General features: G+C 45.9%; 1 protein-coding gene across 1 annotated transcript in view; it reads left to right on the plus strand.

Annotated features, from left to right (window-relative positions):
• The first annotated feature begins 256 nt into the window (after nt 1-256).
• LOC119458333 (mitochondrial basic amino acids transporter-like) overlaps nt 257-21825 on the plus strand; it is a 51906-nt gene continuing 30337 nt past the window's right edge. The window contains exons 1-2 of the mRNA XM_037720170.2: nt 257-940; nt 21654-21697. Coding sequence (XP_037576098.1) covers nt 907-940; nt 21654-21697 — 78 coding nt within the window. The 5' untranslated portion in view covers nt 257-906. The remainder of the gene's footprint in view (nt 941-21653; nt 21698-21825) is intronic.

Raw genomic sequence — 21825 nt, forward strand, 5'->3', positions numbered from 1 at the left:
TCGTGAACGCTATCCTCTACAGCGCTCTGACAAACAGGTGATTAGGCGCGCTTTCGTTGTTGTTAACTCCGGGGAGCCGTAAACGCTGCTTTTTATCTGATAAAGGAGCCGCGGCTAGCCCACCGCACCTCCCCACTATCCCACCTACCAGTGACTTCTGCTTGCCATTGGCCGACACGGTTGTTTCGGAATATTTTCGCCGCGAGCCCTGGAGCTTGGGACGGCCATAAAAAGAGGTGAGCTGAGCGGTAGGGGGTCGCTCGAATTAAGCGAGGCAGAAGGATAAAGACGCGCGTATGAGGCGAGATAAGGGCCTTTATGTGAGGATAAGGTTCGCGCCGCGATAACGGTCAATTCCGAGAGACGCGGCAACCGGCTCCGTCCTCGTTAGCAGACGACGCGCGCGATCGCCGTCCCTTGTTTCTGCCTTCTCTCCTCGCTTGTCTCAAACGCGAGAGCGCTTCTAGACAGCCGCCGATTTTTGTCAGGCGGTGAAGGCGGGCTATTCCACAAAGGAAACAAAAGAGATTAGTGAGCTATCGAGTGGCGAGTGCCCTGTGCTATCTCAGTGTAGTTCCTCCTCGCGCAATTTTTTTTGCGGAGGAGGTGCGCGGACGTTTTGCGAACCTCGTTCCAGAATCAGTCGGTCTTGCATCTGTTCGTGAGTGCAATTATCTGTCTTTGCTGGGTGGACGTTCTTTTTTTAAGAAAACAGAGACTTTCATCTGTTTGTTTGCGTCGTCTGCTATGACCTGCTCGACCTATTAGTGGTCCAGACTTTCGGGTGACCTTTGACCGGCCTCCTACTTCCGAGGAAGCGAGTGGTTTCTGACGCAACGCCGGCCCCCCGCATCGGGGATCTCGTCAAGACGTCGCCCTCTGGCCAGTTCCAGAACCCCAGGACTCATGGCTGTGGACTTTGCGGCAGGATGCTTAGGAGGTGAGTCCAGCTCCAAATGTCCGGCGTGCTGTCGCTCGGACGGGGGCGTTACGTAGCAGCACGTATCGCATATTGCGAGGTGTTTTGCCGTTCACTTGGCTATCTTTGGAAATACTTGCATTGACGTATTTTCGGCGGCAGAAGCTGTGGCGCCATGAGATTACTGTGCCGGTAATCACTGCTGTGTGAGTGCGGATCGGTGCATCAATGCCGACAAACTGTCGGTAAATGCCCGTGCAAACTTGTGCTGGTCGACGCCACCCGAAGAATGATTAAAGTATAAATCGTGCCGCATATGGTTCAGAAAAATTGAAAAGGTATGATACCAACTGAATGTGTGCACCGGAATCTCACTAAACGGTAGCCTACGAAATAATATACAAGTTCCTAAAGTTTGTGACTTACGTTCGTTTGTTTCCCCTCTGCCCAGGTAATACGCTTAAGGAAGGGAGATTCGTGGTCGATTATTTGGTGTTGCTTAGCCATAGGCGTTTCTGCGCTTAATTCCATAAGCGAAAACACGTCAGGCTCAGTTCTAGTGCCCGGTACGGTGGTGCGTGTTAGTTGGTAATGTTATCGAATTCATTGACATTTGCTATAGAAAAGTGCCGGTACCCGGGGTATACGTGGCACTGCAGGTTACGAAATGTCAGGTAAACATGAATTTTCATTTATTTATTTTCATTTTTGATCAATCACCTCTGTCTTGAACGAGGACCTCTGTGACTTTGGAACACAGCGGCGACTAGACAAACTGGTGGTGTCATCTAATAGCGGTGTTGTTGCTGTGACCGACAACAATATTACAAATATAAAAACTGCAGAACACCCAACCTAGCGTTTACATGAATGGGACAGTTGCGCGGCGCATCGAATTTTATGCTCATTGCATTCGTGTAGACGACGGCGGTAACGCGCTATGAAGGCGAATCGCATTAGTGCGTCAGGAGAGGGTAGATCGAGAGGGTTAACTCGACTCACGCGGTACATGTAAACAGTGACGTGTCGCATCGACGGAGAGAGAAAAAGTGAGACGGTAGCCGGTGCGTAGTCTCATGAGTCTCCACTCACCGGCGAAACGCACTCGGGGAGGGGGGAATAACAAGATTGTTATCTTGTTTTGAAGATAACAATCTTGAAAAGAAGAGTGTACAATCAACAAGGAGCAAAATGCATAGGCAATGAAAAGGGGGAGAAGGGAAGTTGAACAATATGTAAAACAAAAACACAACAACGGAAAGCTGAGAACAGAACAATGACAGCGAGTTGTGGAAAATATCAGGGTCATGGAAGTGGGCGTTATAAAGACTCTGTATTCTGTGTACGGTTGAGTGTTGGTGGTGACAGGCAGCAACATGGAAAGGTCTGTGCTCTCTGGTGAACTTGCGTGGAATGCGAAACATGATACAACGGAGGAGTGGCGGGCACATGAGGATACCTTGAAGCAGTTTGAAAAGAAACAGAAGGTCAGCACGATTACGTCGGCAGCGAAGTAAGGGCAATGGCAATAATCCAACAGTGCTTGAGCAAGGCCCAGCGTCCGTGTTCGCAAAGCGGTGATGATATATGCTTAGAAACTTTTTCTGGACCCGATCTATAATGTCTCTGTTGGATCTTGAATTGCCGTTCCAGACGACCGACGCGTATTCGAGTGGAGGAAGAGAGATTGTTGTGTACAACTCTCGGAACGGTGTAGGAGAATGGCAAACAGAGCCAAGTCTGCAAACAGAGCCAAGAGTGCGCATACTCCGCATTGCAACGCGTTTAGTGTGAGCTGAAAAGTGCAAGGTTGAATCAAAAAGTACACCGAGATCAATGATCTCGCGGACCTTACGCAATGTTACAGAATCTACTGAAAAATAAAAAGAAATGCTTGATAATTAATAATAATAATAATAATAATATATATTATTATTATTATTATTATTATTATTATTATTATTATTATTATTATTATTATTATTATTATTATTATTATTATTATTATTATTATTATGTTACATGTATGTACACTTTTCTACATTGTTATTTTTTATTCGTTTTTTTTTCACTGATACTCCCCTGCCGTATTTATTTTTCTATGTATACGTGCGCCAGCACCTAGACCTCACGGTTGTTCCTGGGCACGATAAATAAATGATTGATTGATTATTATTATCATTATTATTATTATTCGAGCCAAACAGGCCTAGATAAGTGGTAACTTGAGTTTAAGCGCTGACGTTGTCTTCGCAAACTTTGTTTTAACAAAGATCACTACGACCACAATGAACGTTTTGAAGCCAGCGTGACCCGTAATTCAAAATATTTATGGAGCTACGCGCGCTATCTCACTCTTTTAAAAGAGCGCCGAAGGTGAATGTCGTGTAATTGAAAACGGCGTTGTTCTCTCGAACACTGCTGTTACCTTTGCAGAAAATTTCTCTTTGTATTTAGTGCAAAAGATGTTTCTACCTCAAGTGACGTTTCTTCTGTCAGGTAAGGTGTGTACATCTATCACTCGATGAAGACCTTGTTTTTAAGTGCATGAAGCGGCTCAAACCTTCCCTTTCTTGTGTCGCCGATAGCCCCCCCCCCCCCCCCCGCACTGCTTAAGATGCATAAAAACACACTTGTGCCTGTTCTGACAAGCACAAGCTTCTCTAAATTCTAGTGCGTTTCCCAGCGCTTGGAATCTAGCATGGATAGTGCCCCCACTGTAACCCATGCAACCCCATGCGCTGCGTCAAAAGTGTTTGACTCTGTACTGCATTCACTGCTTTTTGTTAGTGCTCAGAACATATGAACTTTTAACAGATAAACAGCATGGAGTTGTATCAGGCCACTCCACAAAAATGAACTTGGTAACGTTTATGACCCATTATTCCAGGGGAGCACATATTATGGATGAATTAGAAGCTCCTCACTTTGACCTAAGTATAGCATTTTGTGTAGTTTTCTAGATCACGCAAATTAACATACTGCCTTGGTTGTATAATTGTGTAAATTGGTGTAAATTATCACTGCCTTGGTGTATAATTACCTAAACAATAGATCGTGTTTCATTGGCAATAATAAACAGAGCTCTGTTAGTTATGAGGTCACTAGCGGAATCCCTGAAGGATCTGTTCTTGGCCCTCTTCTCTTCCAACTGTTCATAAACATTCCATCGGCCATTTAACACACTTTCTTCCTTCTATATTTTGACAATTTCAAGCTATTTAAGACTGCCAACACTGTTCACGATCGTATTGACCTCCAAAAAGACATTTTCGCCCTTTTAAACCGGTGTAGAGACACTATATATAAGCTACTCTTATCTGTTTCCAAAACTAAGTTATGGGTGGAAAACATACTATGTGCAATTTCTATGCACTTGTCGGGATGCTCCACTGCCAAGGGTCGATGAAATGAAAAGATCTTGGTGTGTACTTTGACAAAACGCTAAGCTTCTCCTCACACGCTATAAATATGCAAAACAACGTGCTCTTCGCGCTATTGGTATTGTTTGTCGTATATCGATTGACTCCCAGTTCCCTGTTACGTTTGCTGAAATTGTAATCTACTGTGTGCCTTCCACTACTGGAGTATGACTCTATTTTACGGTGAAATGTGGAAAACTCATTCTGGCCTCATTGAACGCGTTCAGACTTCAGAATACATTTGTATCTATTTTCAAGCACCGCTTTTGCCGTTCTGGCGACCATAGTCCAGCCCTCTCAAATATACATCTACTCACACCTCTAAAATCAAGAAGCATTAGATGCAGACCTTTTGTTTATCTGTGAGGTACTCTATGGCAATTTAAATTGCCCAAAGCTTCTTGATCATGTACTATTTTCCGTGCCGCAAACGTATGCCACGCAGCACTGCGCGTTTTCTGCGCGGCCTTGTTGCATTACAGAGTGTCCTATAGCTCGACTGCCATAAAAAGAAGCTATAATAGCAGGAGCTTGATGTGGGCGAGTTGGTGTAACATACTTGAAAACAGCGCAAAAGAGACCAGGACGAAAAGAATACAGGTACAATAGACAGGTGCTATAATGAGCTATAATAAGTATTCTGCCTGTACTGACATACTGGCATGCAAAGTTAATCCCCTGTGTTCAGTATAATGACGTTGCATGATTTTTTACGCCCCCCTCCTCGTTTTCTGCTTCCATATTTGTTTCTCTACCGCACATTGTTAGCTCTACCGCATGTTTCTTCTCCGTACATTTTGTCTCGTGTATACTTTTTAAGTGCACCAGTGCGAAGGCTCCGTTGCTGTTCCTGGGCACTATAATGACGATGATGATAAAAATGTATTTATTGTAGGATGGCTCGAAGGCATATTATGTGGAATAGGAAGGGGAGAGGGGAGGAGTATTTCGAGCCGTCCTGGAAGCTGCGAGTCCTTGGCGAAACCCAAGAGCGAGTCCAGAATGGCCCTGTCGGAATCCGCCGATCCAGTTGCCGGCCTAATCCACTCCTCGTAGGACGGCACTTGCACCGCCTTCAGATGGCGGTCCCGCTGCTTAGCGTAGCTCTGGCACTCCCAAAACAAATGGGCTGCGGATGGTCGCGTTGCTACGCCGCAGACAGGGCACCTGTGCGGCTCCTGGGGTGCTTCTTGGTCCTCAGAGGCTGTCGAGGGGCCATGTTCCTGCAACAGAAGGGAGTCAGGAGAAGGGAAAGGAGGGCGTGTCTCTCCTGACGTGGCCGGTACTGCCGCCACCGCTCCAGCACGTTCGGTGTGAGGACGAGGCCGGAATGGAGCCTAGATAGATAGTTAGATAAACTTTTTTACAAAGATGGAGTTTTGTCTTGCCCCGAAGAGGACATCGCTAATGGTCGGGGCCCCTAGTCCTGGGCTCCGCTGGCTCTTGCCATCTTCTCTGCTCTCTGGATCAGCTTGAGCTGGTCGTCGAGGGCCGAGCTGGACAGCAGTGTTTGCCATTGCTCCCTCGTGGTGTTCGTGTCCTGGCGTTCTATGTTGCGTAGCGTGGACTCCCATGCAATGTGGTATACGGTTGGTGTGGCCCCGCACCACGGGCATGCGTCCCTGTAGGACGTGGGGTGCATGCGATGTAATATATGTGTAGGTTCGTGTAAGTGCCTGTATGGAGCCTACGCCAGGCAACGGCATCCTCTGTCTTTAGTTTTCGATGGGGTGGGGCATATCGCAAGCGACCCCCTCTCTGGTAGTTCAGGATTGCTCAATACTCGGGGTCAACTGGGTCAGGGTCATCTACAGTCGGCTTGATGAGTGCGCGGTTATGTGCACATTCTCGAGCTGCTCTGTCGGCATGCAGATTACCCGTGATGGCAGCGTGGCCCGGTATCCAAATGATGGTTTGGATGGTGTTGACGTCAGTGTCCTCCTTTGGTATTTGGGCTAGGACTTGTGCCGCAGGTCTTGCGATTCTTACCCGTAGGAAGTTGCGGCAGGCCTGCTGGGAATTCGTGAGTATTTTCAGTGGTTTGTTTGCGTGTTGGCCTTCGCGAATGGCTAACGCGATGGCCAGCTCTTCGGCTTCCGTGATCGTGCAGGGGCGGCTCGATGCACTGGAGGTGACGTGGCCTTGGCGGTCGCAAACCACTGCTACTATGCCCTTATTCTTCGTTCCGTACATAGCGGCGTCCGTAAAACGGGCCGTGGTATGGAACCTATGGTACAAACCTTGGGCTTCAAAGCCACCACAATACGAACCCAAAATACCTGCACGATACTTCGTCACGTCCAGGACAGGTATCACATTGCCCCAATACCACGCAACATGGACCCTAACCTACACTGCGGAAGAAGGAAAGCGAGGGCCCAGTACATAGAGAAAACGGAGCCTATGCAGCAGCATCTGCCCCGACCTGGAAAGACCCACAGGAACTAGGTTTGGGTCTGGCGGGACACTCGCAAGGAGTTCCCTTTTGCTTCGCTTGGGTGCTGCTCTCAGAGCTCTGTCTGGGTCATACGGTGGTCCTTTTGTCGTGCTACTTGCGCTGGTGCTGAGGGTTTCTGAAGGATCCCGGGAGACGACGTGGTTGGAAAGAAGTGCGCGCGCAGCCTCATAGGCTCTCTCATTTCCCTCGGTGCTCTGGTGACCAGGGATCAGTGACCAGTGTTGCAGTGACCCTGCGGTCCTCCGCACGCCTGAAGGTCTGCTTGACTAGAAGTACTTCTGATGAGGTTGTGTGGCGAGACTTGCAAGCATGCAGTGCATATTGAGAGTCAGTGTATATATCGATGTGCTTTGCCTGCGTGCTGCTTGAGACCCGGTCTACTGCCCAGCCTATCGCCCGGAGTTCAAGTTCCGTTGGGTCATCAGCATCAGCAGTTATGAAGGTAGAATGTGGTGCACCATAATAAAGATTTCATTCTTTGACTGATTATTGATAATGGTATCCTCTTTGACTAGGGGTGATGACATGATCACGTAGCCTGCATGAGCTAATTGAGTTTTACTACACAGTTATTGCAATCTTGCAGTCTGTTTATCTCTGTGTTGTAAACTTACCTACGCCTGCGACGACCCCGACTCCATCACTTCCCTGATTTTTATGTTTTTTCCACCAAAACTCTAAATGTCTCTTGCTTATCTCCACCGCTGACCAGTAAACGATCCTATCGGCTTTGAACCACAGCGCTGCTGGAAGGTAGAAGATTACCACGGTTCTGGCTAGTTGGAATATTGGCATAATCATTAGAATGTACCGAGCCATCTCTGATTTTTTTTTTTTTTGCTTTCTGAAGCGGCGGACACAGGTATTACCCGCTTGCGAGCTTTTTGTTCGTTTTCGTCTTTGTACTCAGGCAGCCACCCCGGGCCTCGAAAAGCAAGGCGTTAGCCTTTGTGTTGACTTGCAAATGTTCTTTTCTGATGTCTTGTTTGCCATCCATGTCGTTGAATTCTTGGCTACGGTATTTTGCATGCATTTCACCACCTCTGTTTCTTTCATTTTTCTTTTTTGTACCGTTTCTTGCTTCATTGCCTGATTACGTCGAAAGCGGAGCCGGTCGCCGGTTCACCTGTATAGGTGCAGTTCGGATGGGGCAACAGATATGCCGATTCATTCTATGAATGTTGTCCAGTGTATGAGCTTTTCGTCAAGGCAGCCACGGTAAGCAAAGTCAAGGAAGGGTTCGCAGAGAACTGCTGGCGGTTCTCCGAACTATATGGCATGCAACCAGACAGGAGACATCGAACACTTTCTGCGGTCGTGCCCGAAATTCCAAGAGGAAAGGGATGCTCTCTTGGAGAATCTGCAAAAAAAAAAGTGCCTTCCGCATGCGTGCCTGCAACACCTTGTATTCCCCGAAGGATCAGTTATAGCCTGCAAAGAAACTTCACGTCTTCTTATCACATTCTTAAGACAGACTGGTTTCATGGACAAATGGTGAAGCACTGCCCTGATTTTGTAAGGGACGCTAGGACGGAGCAAATGCCGGCCTTGATCACGAGGCTAAACCCCAGCCTGTTGCTACAATCCACCACCACCCACCACCACCACCACAACTGCTGGCGCCGCGAACGATGGAATGACGCACTGACCCTCTTCATGTAATACTGTAATGGGACGCGAAGGAGCCGAAAGGTACAGAGATTGGGCCAAAGACAAGAAAAGTACGAAACTGCGGAAAAGCAAGGACGCGCTCATATAAATGCAGGCCCTATAACGGCCGCCAATAAATGCATCCGGCTTTGCAGTGACGGCCGACGCGAAGATAACCGTTAGGAGGCTGCGTCTGATGTTCGCTGTACCAAACGCAATTAAGTTAGAAGAACGCGTGGAAAGAGACGAAACCACCTCTGAGATCATTTTTCCGTTGCCATCATGATACTGAAATCAAACCTTCAAGCTAGAGCATTCTACTGGAAGGTAAACTAAAATGTCCTTCCTCCCTATTTGGGCTCGCGGAGAGTACATAGTTACTAAATAATTACTTAGTAATTGGTTTGCTTAAGTAGTGAGAAATTAAAACTCACTAGTGCAAAGACACTGCTGTGACCTTTGCATGGTTTCCCGCGCTTGAATCAGAATTTCTAGCTATGAAACTCAGCGCAACACAAATGACACGTTGAGCTTTGTGGGGATGACTGAAAATGAATTCACTTAGATATTATGACAATTACTGCGTTTGGAACAGCACTTGAACGGTTTCAAGATGCTTCAAGGCAGCCGAGTAAATGTTTTATAGCAAGATGCACAGTTGGGCGCGTTGATTACGTTGATTTTGATTGCAACTCAAGGGGCGCGTAAACACCGCGTGTTACTTTTAAAAAAGAAACAAAAAAGAATACAAAAGATTGGGGGTTTAACGTGCCAAATGCGCGATCTGATTATCGGCACTCCGGAATAACTTTGAGTGTCTGGAGGTGTTTAACATGCACTTAAATTTAATTATTCGCGTGTGTTTAGGACGAATCTTATCAGAATACTAGAAAAGGGAGATTCGAGACACAATTTCAATTTCGGGCAAATATTTCACTCTTGTCCAGAATCCACTGTTTTTAGTATTGTGACAAGAGTCGTCCGAGGGAACGGTATTTATGTGCCCCTTCAGTTGCGATCAAAATAAATTTTAATCAAGCAGCATAGCTGTGCGTCTTCCGAACATTTGTTCGGCCGCCTTGAAGAATTTCTAAACCATTGAAAAGCTGTGCCAAACGCAGTAATTATCACAATATCAGAACACATTCAGTTTTCTAACTATGCTTGCCATCGTAACCACCGCTAAGATTACTGATTAACAATATGTTACTAATATTTCAACGTAATTGACTTCCACAATTGAATTCGGTCAGTGCTCAGAGCATAAGCTTTTGATAGAGACATTTTGCCTGTAGCACTAATCCTGAATAATACGAACTCCAAACGTAGCGTGAAATGCACTCCTCTTTCAGTTAATTAGGGTTCTAAACGGGGCTAGCTGTTCTACGTTCAACGTAGAGAACAGCGCCGAGATCATCTGTCCTCTTCGGTCACGCATCCCGTTGTTAGCGCTGTTCGTCATGTTCCAGTTAACAGCTTCTCGCACTGCATTCTTTCCAAGTGCGGAAACATATTGCGTGGGACACCAATACATATTTGGATGCATATTTTGATTAGTATACTTGCGCATTTCTCGAGAATTGTGTAGCCTTTTGAGCAAAGCGTTATCCTTTGAGTACTAGCTCACTTAAATTTTGCCAACATCGTCCCTTAAGCGAATAATTAAAAAGCAATTAGTGAAATTTTGTTGTTCAATGATTGTGCTGTTCATTACCACTGAAATTTTTAGTGTCCACGCTGCTTTGCGAGCAAAACGTTTATTTTGATTTGGATTTTCTACTTTGAACAATGTGCAACAATCATCGCAGAAACAAGCGGGCGAGGAGAAAAGCGCGAAGAACAGGCGCTGACTAACAGCTGTCAATTTTATTGAGCAGAACAGGAATGACCAGCTTGCGTTCTAGTGCAAGTGCATTGCGTGACCTATTTCGTGTTCGTCTGTAGCTTCATTACGTCGCTACATGCCGATGTGTGGTTGTTCTGCACTCTCTCAAGAAGCAGATAATCATAGGTTCAAACATTTGTCTCTTCGACACTATGACACGTTCAGTGGTCAAGAGGCCAGTGTATGCCTACGTGCATTGAGCTCTTAACTGCAGTGAGCATCAATCACAAGAAAAGCACGATTGCTGACCACGTGTGTGCATACTTTGTTGAGAGATGGTCAACACAGCTACTTTTTTTTGTAAAGGACCCCACTATCTCCTTTTAGCTGTCATCAACCTCAATTTAATCAATGCCCAAAACCCTTGACAGGAACGAAACTGTACGTGCAATCGGTGCAGTCTCGCGGGGTGTATGTACCGCGTTTACTCGATTCTAACGCACTTTTTTTTAGAAAAAGTGGCTATGATTTAAAATGCACGTTAGAATGGAGTTGGAAACAAAAACTGGAACAGGAAGTGTCCAAATCTTTCCTCTTCTCCCCAATTTCGCATCCCGCTTTGAAAGCCTTAAATAGCGATGGCGGGTGACTCCCGGTGCAGTGTGGTTCGGGTGCAATAAATTTTCTTTTTTCGAGTGAAAACGAATCGCTATTTCTCTCCCGTGCTTTGAAAATCTGGTGAAGAGACAATTAACAGTGTTTGGCGAGAAGAAGGTAAACAAAGGGACCAGATTTTTGTTTGTCGCAACCCTCTTAAGCCACGAAAAGCCTAGAGTAAGTTACTTGTTTTTGCGTTGCAGAAATGGTAAGTTAAAGAAAAGGGAAATCACTGTGGACAACAACAAAAAACTTGCCACCGGAAGGAGCCGATCTCACCAACTCCGCATTACGCGTGTGATGCTCTACCAATTTATCTACGACAACGGCTGTTCTCATGTTCACATTAGTGAGTATTCATTTGTGTAAACAAGATCTGGGGTGATCTAACGCAAAATGATTCCAAAGTGTTTTGATTCCAATTTCTGCAATCAGCCTCCACGATTGGTCAAAACATTTTCGGGCCACTCCCAACTTCGCCTGTCTTTCACGCGACGTCACGAAAACCGCGATAGCTCCGCATCTGATATAACATGTACACACTGATTATGCATGAATAAACCGCACAAAAAATAATCATTCCTGATTCGACGCCTTTTCCCCGTTAGCCCTTTGCTATTGGTCCGATGTTTTCTGGCTACGCCCACTTCGCCTGTCTGTCACGCGACGTCACAAAACCGCGAAAACTCACCACGTCAAAGTGACGTGTACGCGAAAAAAAATCCATTAAAAAATGCCGAACAAAACTGATTTTTTTTCTGAATAGCCACAGACTGCCCCGTTCCGAAAGGAATAGAAGATGGCTGCCTGCCAATCACTCAGGCCCTCGCTACTTGCACCTGCCGGTGAGCATGTATTTATTTGCACATGATAAACCTTTTTGCGTGGCCGTGAAACGTTATCAAGCCCTTTCGGCATGCATACGACATCGCTCTGCCAACTCTTCCTTGCTGAGGATTCGTTTTAGCGGCATTCTTTTCCTTCCGTTGCACGCCGCCACGATTTTCGACCCGCCACCGCAAGCCAAGGCGAAGCGGACCAATCTGAGAAGTCGGCACCGCCCTCTTTATGCGGTTATCTATTTTCACTGCGCTGCCTCGGCCTCATCGAAACCCTCTCCACTAGAGCGTGCTTGCTCCTCGACCCTTGTCAGCCAATGAGATAACAAAAACAGCTGAGTGTAGACAATGTTGTTGGTTTTAAAAGCAAACAAAAGTGACCTCCTATAAACGAGGAGAGGGTTTTATTGGGTTGTTCAGACAACGCTGCGGATCACCGCCTGATGCTTGCCTCGGTGGTTACGTAAATTTGACGTCAGGAATTTGGAAACAAAACAGCTTGGAATCATTTTACGTTATAGCACCCCTGATCCCAATAACGTTAGGCAGCGTCACTCATGGCCATGGCGGCGTATGTGGGACATCTTTCTAGTGAGTGAGTGAGTACGAACTTTATTGAGGTCCTGAGGAGAAAGAATTAAAGCATCACGTAGTGTGCGAACGTTAGGACAGGCAAATGGCCAGCGCAGTCTCGTACGCTACCTGAAGACATCAAAGCTGCTGGACTCTAGACCCTCGCCAGGCTATGAACGAAAAGCCGGCTCCCACGGACGGCAACTTGTAGTTTTGCTTACTTTTATTTTCATTTACCTTATCACCTTCACATTACAATTACAAGTAAGGTTTATTGTGCTTTCCATTGATTCACCGGCTGTTGACTTCATAGGGTTATCGCAATCAAGGGTATTGCATTCAGCACTTTTGAAGCATGGAAGTCGAGGTAAGCGTTACAACTGCAGGCCCCTTAGAACCGAGTAAATACGGTATATACGTCGTGTCCTGCAGTATACAAAGCATAATGGGTCCTGGCGACTCCACGGGATAGAACCCGCGGGCGTTCCCAAATGTATTCATATTGAACTTGGTCAGTGAATTATATTCCTACCAACTTGTGTACTGACAAGGCACATATATTTTTGAGTGATGCATTGCAGCGTAATAAGTTAATTGAGCGCATGAATGCGCAATGATACCACTCTGAGTTCCCTTCCCTTGACAATCTGCGTGCTAGCCCAAGCCGGTTCGCCAACCACCCTGTAGAAACGGCAACATTTACAAAGGTTCTCGCATTTTACGCAGCCTGCATTTTATAAAAATGGAAGCAAAATTTACAGGACCCAACAATACGTGACTGCTAGCTGCGCCACGTGTCATGTTACAGCTTGCATAACGCGACGCCTTGCACTGACGTTAAGTGTACGAGTATATTGTTTTGGTTAATTCCAATACAGTGAACGTTTCGTTAATAAGGGCTACGTTAATACGCACAATCCGCCATATGGAAGAAATATTCAGGGATCGGTCGTTCGCCATACATTTCTGCTCCATTAACATAGAAACTTACAGACCCGATTGTGGACAGTCTTTTGAGGGACGAACATGAATCATGCATATTGTGTCGTTAATAAGGGCATTGCGTCACATTGTGATGAACGGAGCGCATAGGTAGGGACAAGAAGGAAAGAAGAGAGACACGTAACAGAGTGCTGTTCAAGTCAGGAAAGCCGAACAGGGCACGTTGTACGTATATCTGCTGCTAGTAACACCATTACCTGAAACAAGACAAAGCCCTTTCCACCCCCCCCATTTCGCCCCCTCAGCCCATCTGTTCACCTCCGTTGTGTCGATGTGAAAAGCAAGGTTGGCCGATTTTCGGCTAGTTCGGAAGTCAACAAATTCGGTGACGATTTACCGGTAAATACTAGAGAAATGCGTTAGCATTACGTCGTACCTCTTTGAGGTCCCGGATAGATGATTTAAACCACGCCGATTCCATTGCAAAGTGTAGTTGAGGAGTTCACTCGACACACGTCCTGTCTCTTCGGGAGCGAAGTGCAACTGATGGTGGTCCGGAGCAGACTAATATATATATATATATATATATATATATATATATATATATATATCCTCAGCCTATATTTACGTCTACTGCAGGACGAAGGCGATCTCCAATTACCCCTGCCTTGCGCTAGCTGATTCGAACTTACGCCTGCAAATTTCCTAACTTCATCACCCCACCTAGTGTTCAGCCGTCCTCGACAGCGCTTCCCTTCTCTTGGTATCCCTTCTGTAACTCTAATGGCCCTCCGGTTATCCATCCTACGCATTACATGGCCTGCCCAGCTCCATTTCTCCACTTAATGTCCACTAGAATATCGGCTATCCCCGTTTGCTCCCTGATTCACACCGCTCTCTTCCTGTCTCTAAACGTTAGGCCTAACATTTTTCGTTCCATCACTCTTTGTACGGTCCTTAACTTGTTCTCGAGCTTCTTTGTTAACCTCCAAGTTTGTGCCCCATACGTTAGCACCGGTAGAAGGCACAGGTAGAAACTTATCACTTACGAGCCCACAATAATGCACTGTGACGTGCGTCGAACGCACGCCGTCAAAGTGGACCGTCATTACGTTCGTCAATTTTGAACACGATGGTCTTTTTGCCGCTGTAAGTGCTCCATGTCGCGCCCACGAAAGCGGTTTTCAATCACGCAATTTATCGGGGCAATTATTGATAGCGATCGATATAGCCCTTTGTCTTTCTGTGTTGGCTGTTCACATAAGAGGCGCGTCGCTGTATCTGCCTGGATGTCGCGACAGCTGACCTTATCGGCTTACAGGATGTAAGAGACTTATCGCAATGTGGAGGCGCTGTGCCGTTGAGCTCCACCTGTGTTGAAGCGATGCCACTCTTTGCCGTGTACTGTTAGCTCAGTTAATATTGCCATTGAGCGAGTAATGGGAAACTATTGCCTTTATAAGACACGAAAATAGTAAATTCGCTGTTCGTCATATATTCCACGAAAGAACCATATCTGTATCAGAAGCAACTTCCATAAGAACGTATTTTCAATTAAAGGCGTTTGTTTTCTTTATTTTTGGCCGGGAATTTCGTCGTTAATAATAATGACGAAGAAGTTATATGGGTGCTGCCTCGCATTAAATACGAATCGTTGCAGTGTTTCACAGTAGCACATATGTGCTTTTGTTTATGGGATAGGCTGTGGACGCTTCTGTCACGTAAGGTTTATTACCTCGTGGTCTGGGTCAGATCTGGGAAAGAAAAGCTAGGGCTCGTCGTTCTTCCCGCGTTTTATAGCATTTTATCGATGGAGCTTGCGTCCACCAGCCCTTGTATACCCTACTTATCCGTTTAAACTGAATTGCATATTTATGAACCTTTTTTTTTGCGCAGGAGATCAAAGTGATAACTTTTCGCTACTCATACGTACCTTTGCAGTGTGCAGTACTTATAAAGAACGGCATGATTGATAAGTGTGCTGCGCGCCGTCACGCTCAAGCCTACGTTTATTGGCGGCGAACGGAGTGGAGACCGCGGAAACCAGCCCGCGTGATAACGAAGGGCTCGCTATCATGATTGCAATCTCGCACGATGATTACAGACAATGAAGATTACATTGTAGCGTATATTCCCCCTCCTCCCGGCTCAGATATAACGCTTGAATGAAAAACACATGTCATACATACATCGGGGTGCATAGGCGTGCGGATAAACTTGTCCGTCGACAGCAGTTCAGAAAAGGAAATCTCAGGTGGATGGCTCTGGGAGCCGCGAAGCGAGTGAGAGGATTCATGTATCACTGGTAGTTTGGAATGATTCTGACGATTACAATACCATTTGAAAGTAATTCAGTGTGAATTATATTCCTCGTAAGTTGTTTATGCCTTGTTTGTATGGTTCTCATCCTGTAACAGCCTGTAAGGACTTACAGTATTGTAAATAAGAAAAAAATATGTATGGACCATGTGGAAATGCACGGTTCCAGAGCATTAGACGCAGGTGAAAATGAAAAAAAGCCACATATGCATATGTCATCGAATACATCCAATAGAACGTTCCTTACAACCTCAAGCAGTAAGAGTAATGGAGCAACATGAATAGTTGCATCAACAAAATGTATTGTTATGAATTTAATTTGCAGTTCACGTTCCTTAAAAAACATAATCCCTTTTTTAACTAAATCAGTTTAATACAACTATGTTGCTGACAAAACGAATATTTCGAGACTTTCAGTGGTGTCAGACATCACCATTATAATCACCATCATTATCAGTATCTTAGTGTCCACTGAATCCAGGAAGAAGGTCGCTTCCGGTGATCTACTGACCCCTGTGTTGCGCGAGCTGAGACAATCTTATGCTTGCAAATTTCACAATTTATTCGCACAACCTAGTCCTCTGCCGTCCTCGACTGCACTTCGCTATATACTTTACATCTATTTTGTACCTTTAACAGACCACTGGTTATCTGTCCTACGCATTATTGATATACCCAACTGCATTTCTTTCTTTTAATCTGAAATGGGATTTAGGCTACCTCAATACGCTAACACACAGCTCTGTCTTACTGTCTATAGTACACTTCGAAATATATGCTTTCAGAGGTATACCTTGCTTTCATCGTGTTGAGCATACTAATTGTATGAATATCGTCACCGTAATCAGCACGTGATGACCACCTGAAAGCGTTAGTTGGTGTAAGCAAGAGAGAAATGTGCGTGCGTTTGTGGCATTCCCCAACGGATGCTTAGAAAGGATATTGACGTCACGCCGTACTCAGTTAGGCTCATGTTCATTGCACTGGGTCTACACAGCCTCTCGATATCTAGGCTGTGTTATCGTCATGCCGAAAGCCCGCGATCTACAAGATCCTTATATCGTGAAAGTGCAGCTTATGGGATGTGAGAAGTGTGTAGGCTGCGCAGGAACCTCCGACGGACTGGATGCTTGTTGAAAGCATGTGCGTGTTTACCCGAGGTTTGAGTGGGTAGCAAAGTTGGCTCTGTAATATATTTTGAATTTTGTTTGCCATGTTACATAAAAAATGTGTTTGCTGCCTAATGGTTAGAGCATAGGGCTGCTGAGCAGGCGGGCCGAGGTTTCAATCCCGGCGCCAGACGTGCTTGTTCTTTAAGTGAGGTCTCATCTACTAGGCGAGTACCCGACCAGTGACCGACCGGTAGACAGACCGACGAACCGACGTCCGACCGATCTAGGCCAAAGCATGGGATGGTAGGGAATGAAAGCTTCGCCTACAAAAAAAAAAAAAACATCTGGCGATATAAAGCATTTTAAAGAGCGAACTTTTATACAAATTGACTTTCGGTCCTGTAAGAGCGAGTGAAGCTGCGTCGCGTGAAAATCATTTCGATTCGCGCAAGTAGTGGAAACGGTTATAGCGCTTATGAAGATCGCCGGTTGTATTTCGTGTGTTCCGGATTACCTCGTCAGTTCTCGCCGGTTTTCCCAATCGTATTTTTCTTCTTCCATGTTTAAACGCACCAGACCTCTTGGTCTGGCTATTTCATCATCAGCCTATTTACTATTCACCGCAGGAATAAAGCGTCTTTCGGCGAACTGAATTACCACTTTCTCGAGCCGGTCGACTCCTAGACATTTTTCTAATTTCATAGCTCCGTCAAATTTTCCTGCCCTTGACTCCATTCGCTTCCATTGGCCACCGCTTTCACCGGCCCTATACTCTGCTTGTTCCCCTCAATCTCAACTATAACTTCAAATACCTGCGTTTACTGTTTTTTCCTCTATTCTAACTAAAGTCATCATAACACCCGTTCATTTGCTTGTTGCGGGGGCCTCACAGTTTCGGCACCATAGCACATTACTTTGAGAACACGCGTTTCGGTTCCATGATATAAGTGCTCGTAAGCTGCCGGTGAAGACATGCGGCGTTTTAATGCATAAGCATTATATGGCTGCTTCCCTCGGAAATTGTTACAATTTCATTTTTGCACTTACTTCTTGCAGCAGGCTTTTCCAGTAACTTTTTCCTACAATTAGGGAATGCTGTCACGGTTGTTTTGTTGTTGAATCCCGCGTGACTATTTCGTCTTTTGGAGCCATTTTATGTAGTCGTATCGCTCAAACATTATGACTGTAAACAGTTATATTTGCGACATGCTTAAAGTCAGTGCCGCAAAATACCAAACGATACGTGTACAATGACTGGTACACCTCACATGCATATAGGTGCCATATATAGTGTCATACAAGGCAGGCTTTTTATAATACCGTTACAGAAGCGCACTTGAATTTATTTCCTCAAGGTCTATTAACACCATGGCCGGTGGCTACTTTACAGTGGACAACGGGGGTAATATTAGATTTATAAAACGCGGGACTTCATTATGGCGTGACATTTTCGGTTCGTCGTGGAGAAAAATAATTTCGTGGTACCTTCTGGTACCGTATTAAGGTACATTGCTAGCTGTTGTGGTCGCTCTAGGAAGCAGCGGGCAACGACAGTACGGCAGGCATCGATAAAGCCCTTCGTGCCTTGGAGCAAAACAGCATGATAGCTTGTCGCGATGTCGACGCAAGAGAAAACACCGCAGACCGCTTGAGAGTGTTTTGTTCTATGCAGTGCTAGAAACATGTATACTTTCATGTGGCATCGGTGGATGTCACTGAGGAGGACTAAAGAAGTGTGAACTATACAGAAAAAGCACATACACACACAAAGACCGCACGTGTGTGTGTGTGTGTGTGTGTGTGTGTGTGGGGGGGGGGGGGTCTAAGTTCGCGGTTCTTCAGTCCTTATTACTAACAGGCTCAAACTGCTACCCTTCCGGATGTCAAGGGTAGCTTATGCTATTATTTTTTAGGTGGAGGTTTCACCGAAATTTGTTATAAAGCTATTTACACACGATGAAAATGCCTTTGCTGGACTAAAGGTTTCGCGCTTGGTCATAGTGCCCCAAGTGGCGTGAGCGTTGCGAACTTCATCCCCAAATAAATTTTTGCACGCAACGGGTTCACGATGCGCCGCTCGGCCATGGCCTGATTGTCCCAACGTGGGAGCGGCCCGCTGCGCGCTGAGTCGCGTACCTCATGACTTTCATGAAAGTTTTGCATCCATCCATCCATGCAACGATGTACGCGCTCCTAATTCCTGCCTTCGAGCGGATGATTTCTCCTGCACACCTTGTGCCTGGCTGTCTTGACGTCATTACGGGACCAAGTGCGTTGGCCCCAGCATATTGCATGGCTGTTTTTAAACAAAGTATGTTGGTGTGGTAGTGCCTTCAGCGACTTTGTTCAACTTACTTCGTGATGCAAATACTTTTTGCACCAATGTAACCTTGATAGCCAAAATTTATTGCTAGATATATTGCTCACAAAGAAACGGACGTGTGCCTGTGGAGCGTTGGAACTGCGTTGAAATCATTGCCTCAAGATTTTGCCACTAGCCTTAGTGTTCACGGCGCGTTATTGTTTCTACGTCACCACTGGCTTCTCGTGGAGTAGTTCTCTAAAACTGTGCATTCGTCAATAAAATCAACGGCTCACTAGCGCAGTCATGTGAAAAAGATTTTTATATAAATCAGATGAAATCGTAATTTGGAAGTCAAATGTCCGGGAACTCAGATAAAAGACACAAATGGCTTTACGAAGCACTGTGCCTTGTAAACAATGCAAACGAGGCACGGACTATGAATGTATATACAGTTATTAGCCTTTTGAATCTACATAATATGTGCGAACGGTTGAAATTCCTAGATAAACTCCCGCCTGCTCTTTTGACGGTTTTTACCAAGCTTCTCACTGTTTTCAAGCACCATTAAAAAGCGTCAATCATGGCAGTATCCGGAGAAACGCTTACTATATGTGCACCTTAGAGAAACAGAAAAGTAATCGGAGAGAAAGAGGTCCGTAAGTGAAACCAGGAGGGCCTTGCCTGGTGGCAGGCCTAGCTTGCTACTTCAGATGAATGAAATGCTTCTGAAATAACACATAAAGAACACAACAACCGTCAGAACACGTAAATCGACGGAAATATCTAAAACTAGCCAAAAAATATTTTGAGACCCATGTTAAGCCGCAAGCAGACCTCTCTAGATTTAATTAAAGAACCTCTACCTGTCTGTGTGCCGGAGAAGGAGGAAAAACTTTATTTTCGTCAGATGCAGAGGTATTTGGATTACTGGGTTTCTTCTGCTAGGCGGCGTGAGGTGGCCTAAGCCCTTGACTTTCGGTGACCTCCAAAGCCCAGTTGACGGTCCGCAGCTTGACCGCGGGTCTGCTGCGGACCGTCAACTGGGCTGCACACCGCTACCTCCCAGTCCGAAGTGTTAATAAGTTGGAGTTCTGCCCCAGGTTTGAGCCCGGGGCAGTCGCTCAATATATTGTCAGGTCCGCTTTGTGGGCGTCGCAGTTCTCGCATTTATGTGGGAAGCAGCCCGGATATATTAGCGAATACTTGTGAAGGTTGGCAAATGAGCCAGTCTGCAACTGTCTCCAGGTCACCTGTTGCAGTTTATCTAGTGATTTATGTGGAGGGGGGGTATGTTTGTCTACCTTCGCGGTAGTGCATAGTAATTTCGTGGAAAGTCACCATGCAATTCCTCGCTGACCGCGTGCCTGACGAAACCTCGGGCATAGTTGTGGGCAGCCTCATTTCCTGGGTGCGAGGAATGTGCCGGGACCCAGATGATTTGAACCTGGCGATCAGGCGGTGGATATTTGTTTAGAATTTGCATGGCCGGTTTGTGGATTTTGCCACTGGCCAAGTTTCTAACTGCGGTTTTGGAATCGCTAAAAATGATTTCCGCGGTGGTGCCATTTATAGCCAGAGCTATGGCTGCGTCTTCTGCTTCCTCTGCATGCATGCAAGTAATTGTTGCTGCGGAGTGGGCCTGACCTTGATTATTGACTATACCTATAGAGACGGCATCTAGACTTGGGTATTCCGCAACGTCGACGTGGACTATATCCTGCAGACCCGAGTAGTGTTTATGTAGAGCTTTAGCTCTTGCTCTCCTTCTGTCCTTGTGATGTTCAGGATGCATGTTTTGGTATTGTGTCTATCTTTAAATTTCTGTGGTATATTAGGGGAAGTTTATATATTGAGGTGTGTGTGGATCCATACCGGACCCCAGATCCTCCAGTATGGGGAGGAAGATTGAAACAGTCTTTGCAGCGTGGGACGCAGAGGGGGCTCTGATTCATGGTCCAAGTTTGTCTCGAAAGAACGAGATAACGAGTGTATTTTCTACTCTGCGAGGGAGGAAGGGGTTCCGGTTGTGAAATGACAAAGAAAGAGGGAAAGGAAAGAGTGGTGCTGGCGGGCGATCACCGCCTGTCGCATAAGTCTGGTTTCATTGAGAAACGGAGCAGGACATTTATAAAGCCTGTTCTGACTGGACAAGGGGCAGAACTCTTGATTCAAAAAGCGTACGGTCGTCCACCTGTTATGACTGCCATGCGGGCAATTCATTGTAATGCCCGAAACAATGAATAGTGGACATAGGGCAGCACCTCGCATATATCTGCAGACTTACAGTAATGCGTATGCCCAAAGTACATAGTATTCCCAAAGTACATTTCACCGCACTTGAGTAGAATCTTGTGCACCCCACCGAATGTGATTTAGGCCTGCAACATCTTGGCCGAACCACCGTTAAGAGCTCACGTATCACACTATAGCCGCGCAGCAAACATCGTGTCTATCTCGCTGGAGAGCCAGTATACGGATTTGGGCTGTGTAACTCTGATGCTCCTGATACTCTGTGCTTTCCGGCAGCTATTTTTGATGGAGCTGTTTAAGGTTTTCAGTTTCATTCGTCCGCAGCATGGGTACAAGCCGTTGGTGACTCAAATGTGCCTTTTTTTATCTTTCTCTTTCGCAGGGTGTGCTGGTGTTATAGTTGGACATCCTTTCGACACCATAAAGGTGGGTGAGATCAGTAACCTCGCTCTATTTCTGTGTTTTCATGGAATGTTTAAATGGAAAAGGAAAAGAGAATTTCACAGGCGCAGCGACTTCATGAAAAGCTGGTTACTGACGAAACCGCTGCAACA

Source organism: Dermacentor silvarum, chromosome 7 (genome assembly GCF_013339745.2).
Source record: "Dermacentor silvarum isolate Dsil-2018 chromosome 7, BIME_Dsil_1.4, whole genome shotgun sequence".
Lineage (NCBI taxonomy): Eukaryota > Metazoa > Arthropoda > Arachnida > Ixodida > Ixodidae > Dermacentor > Dermacentor silvarum.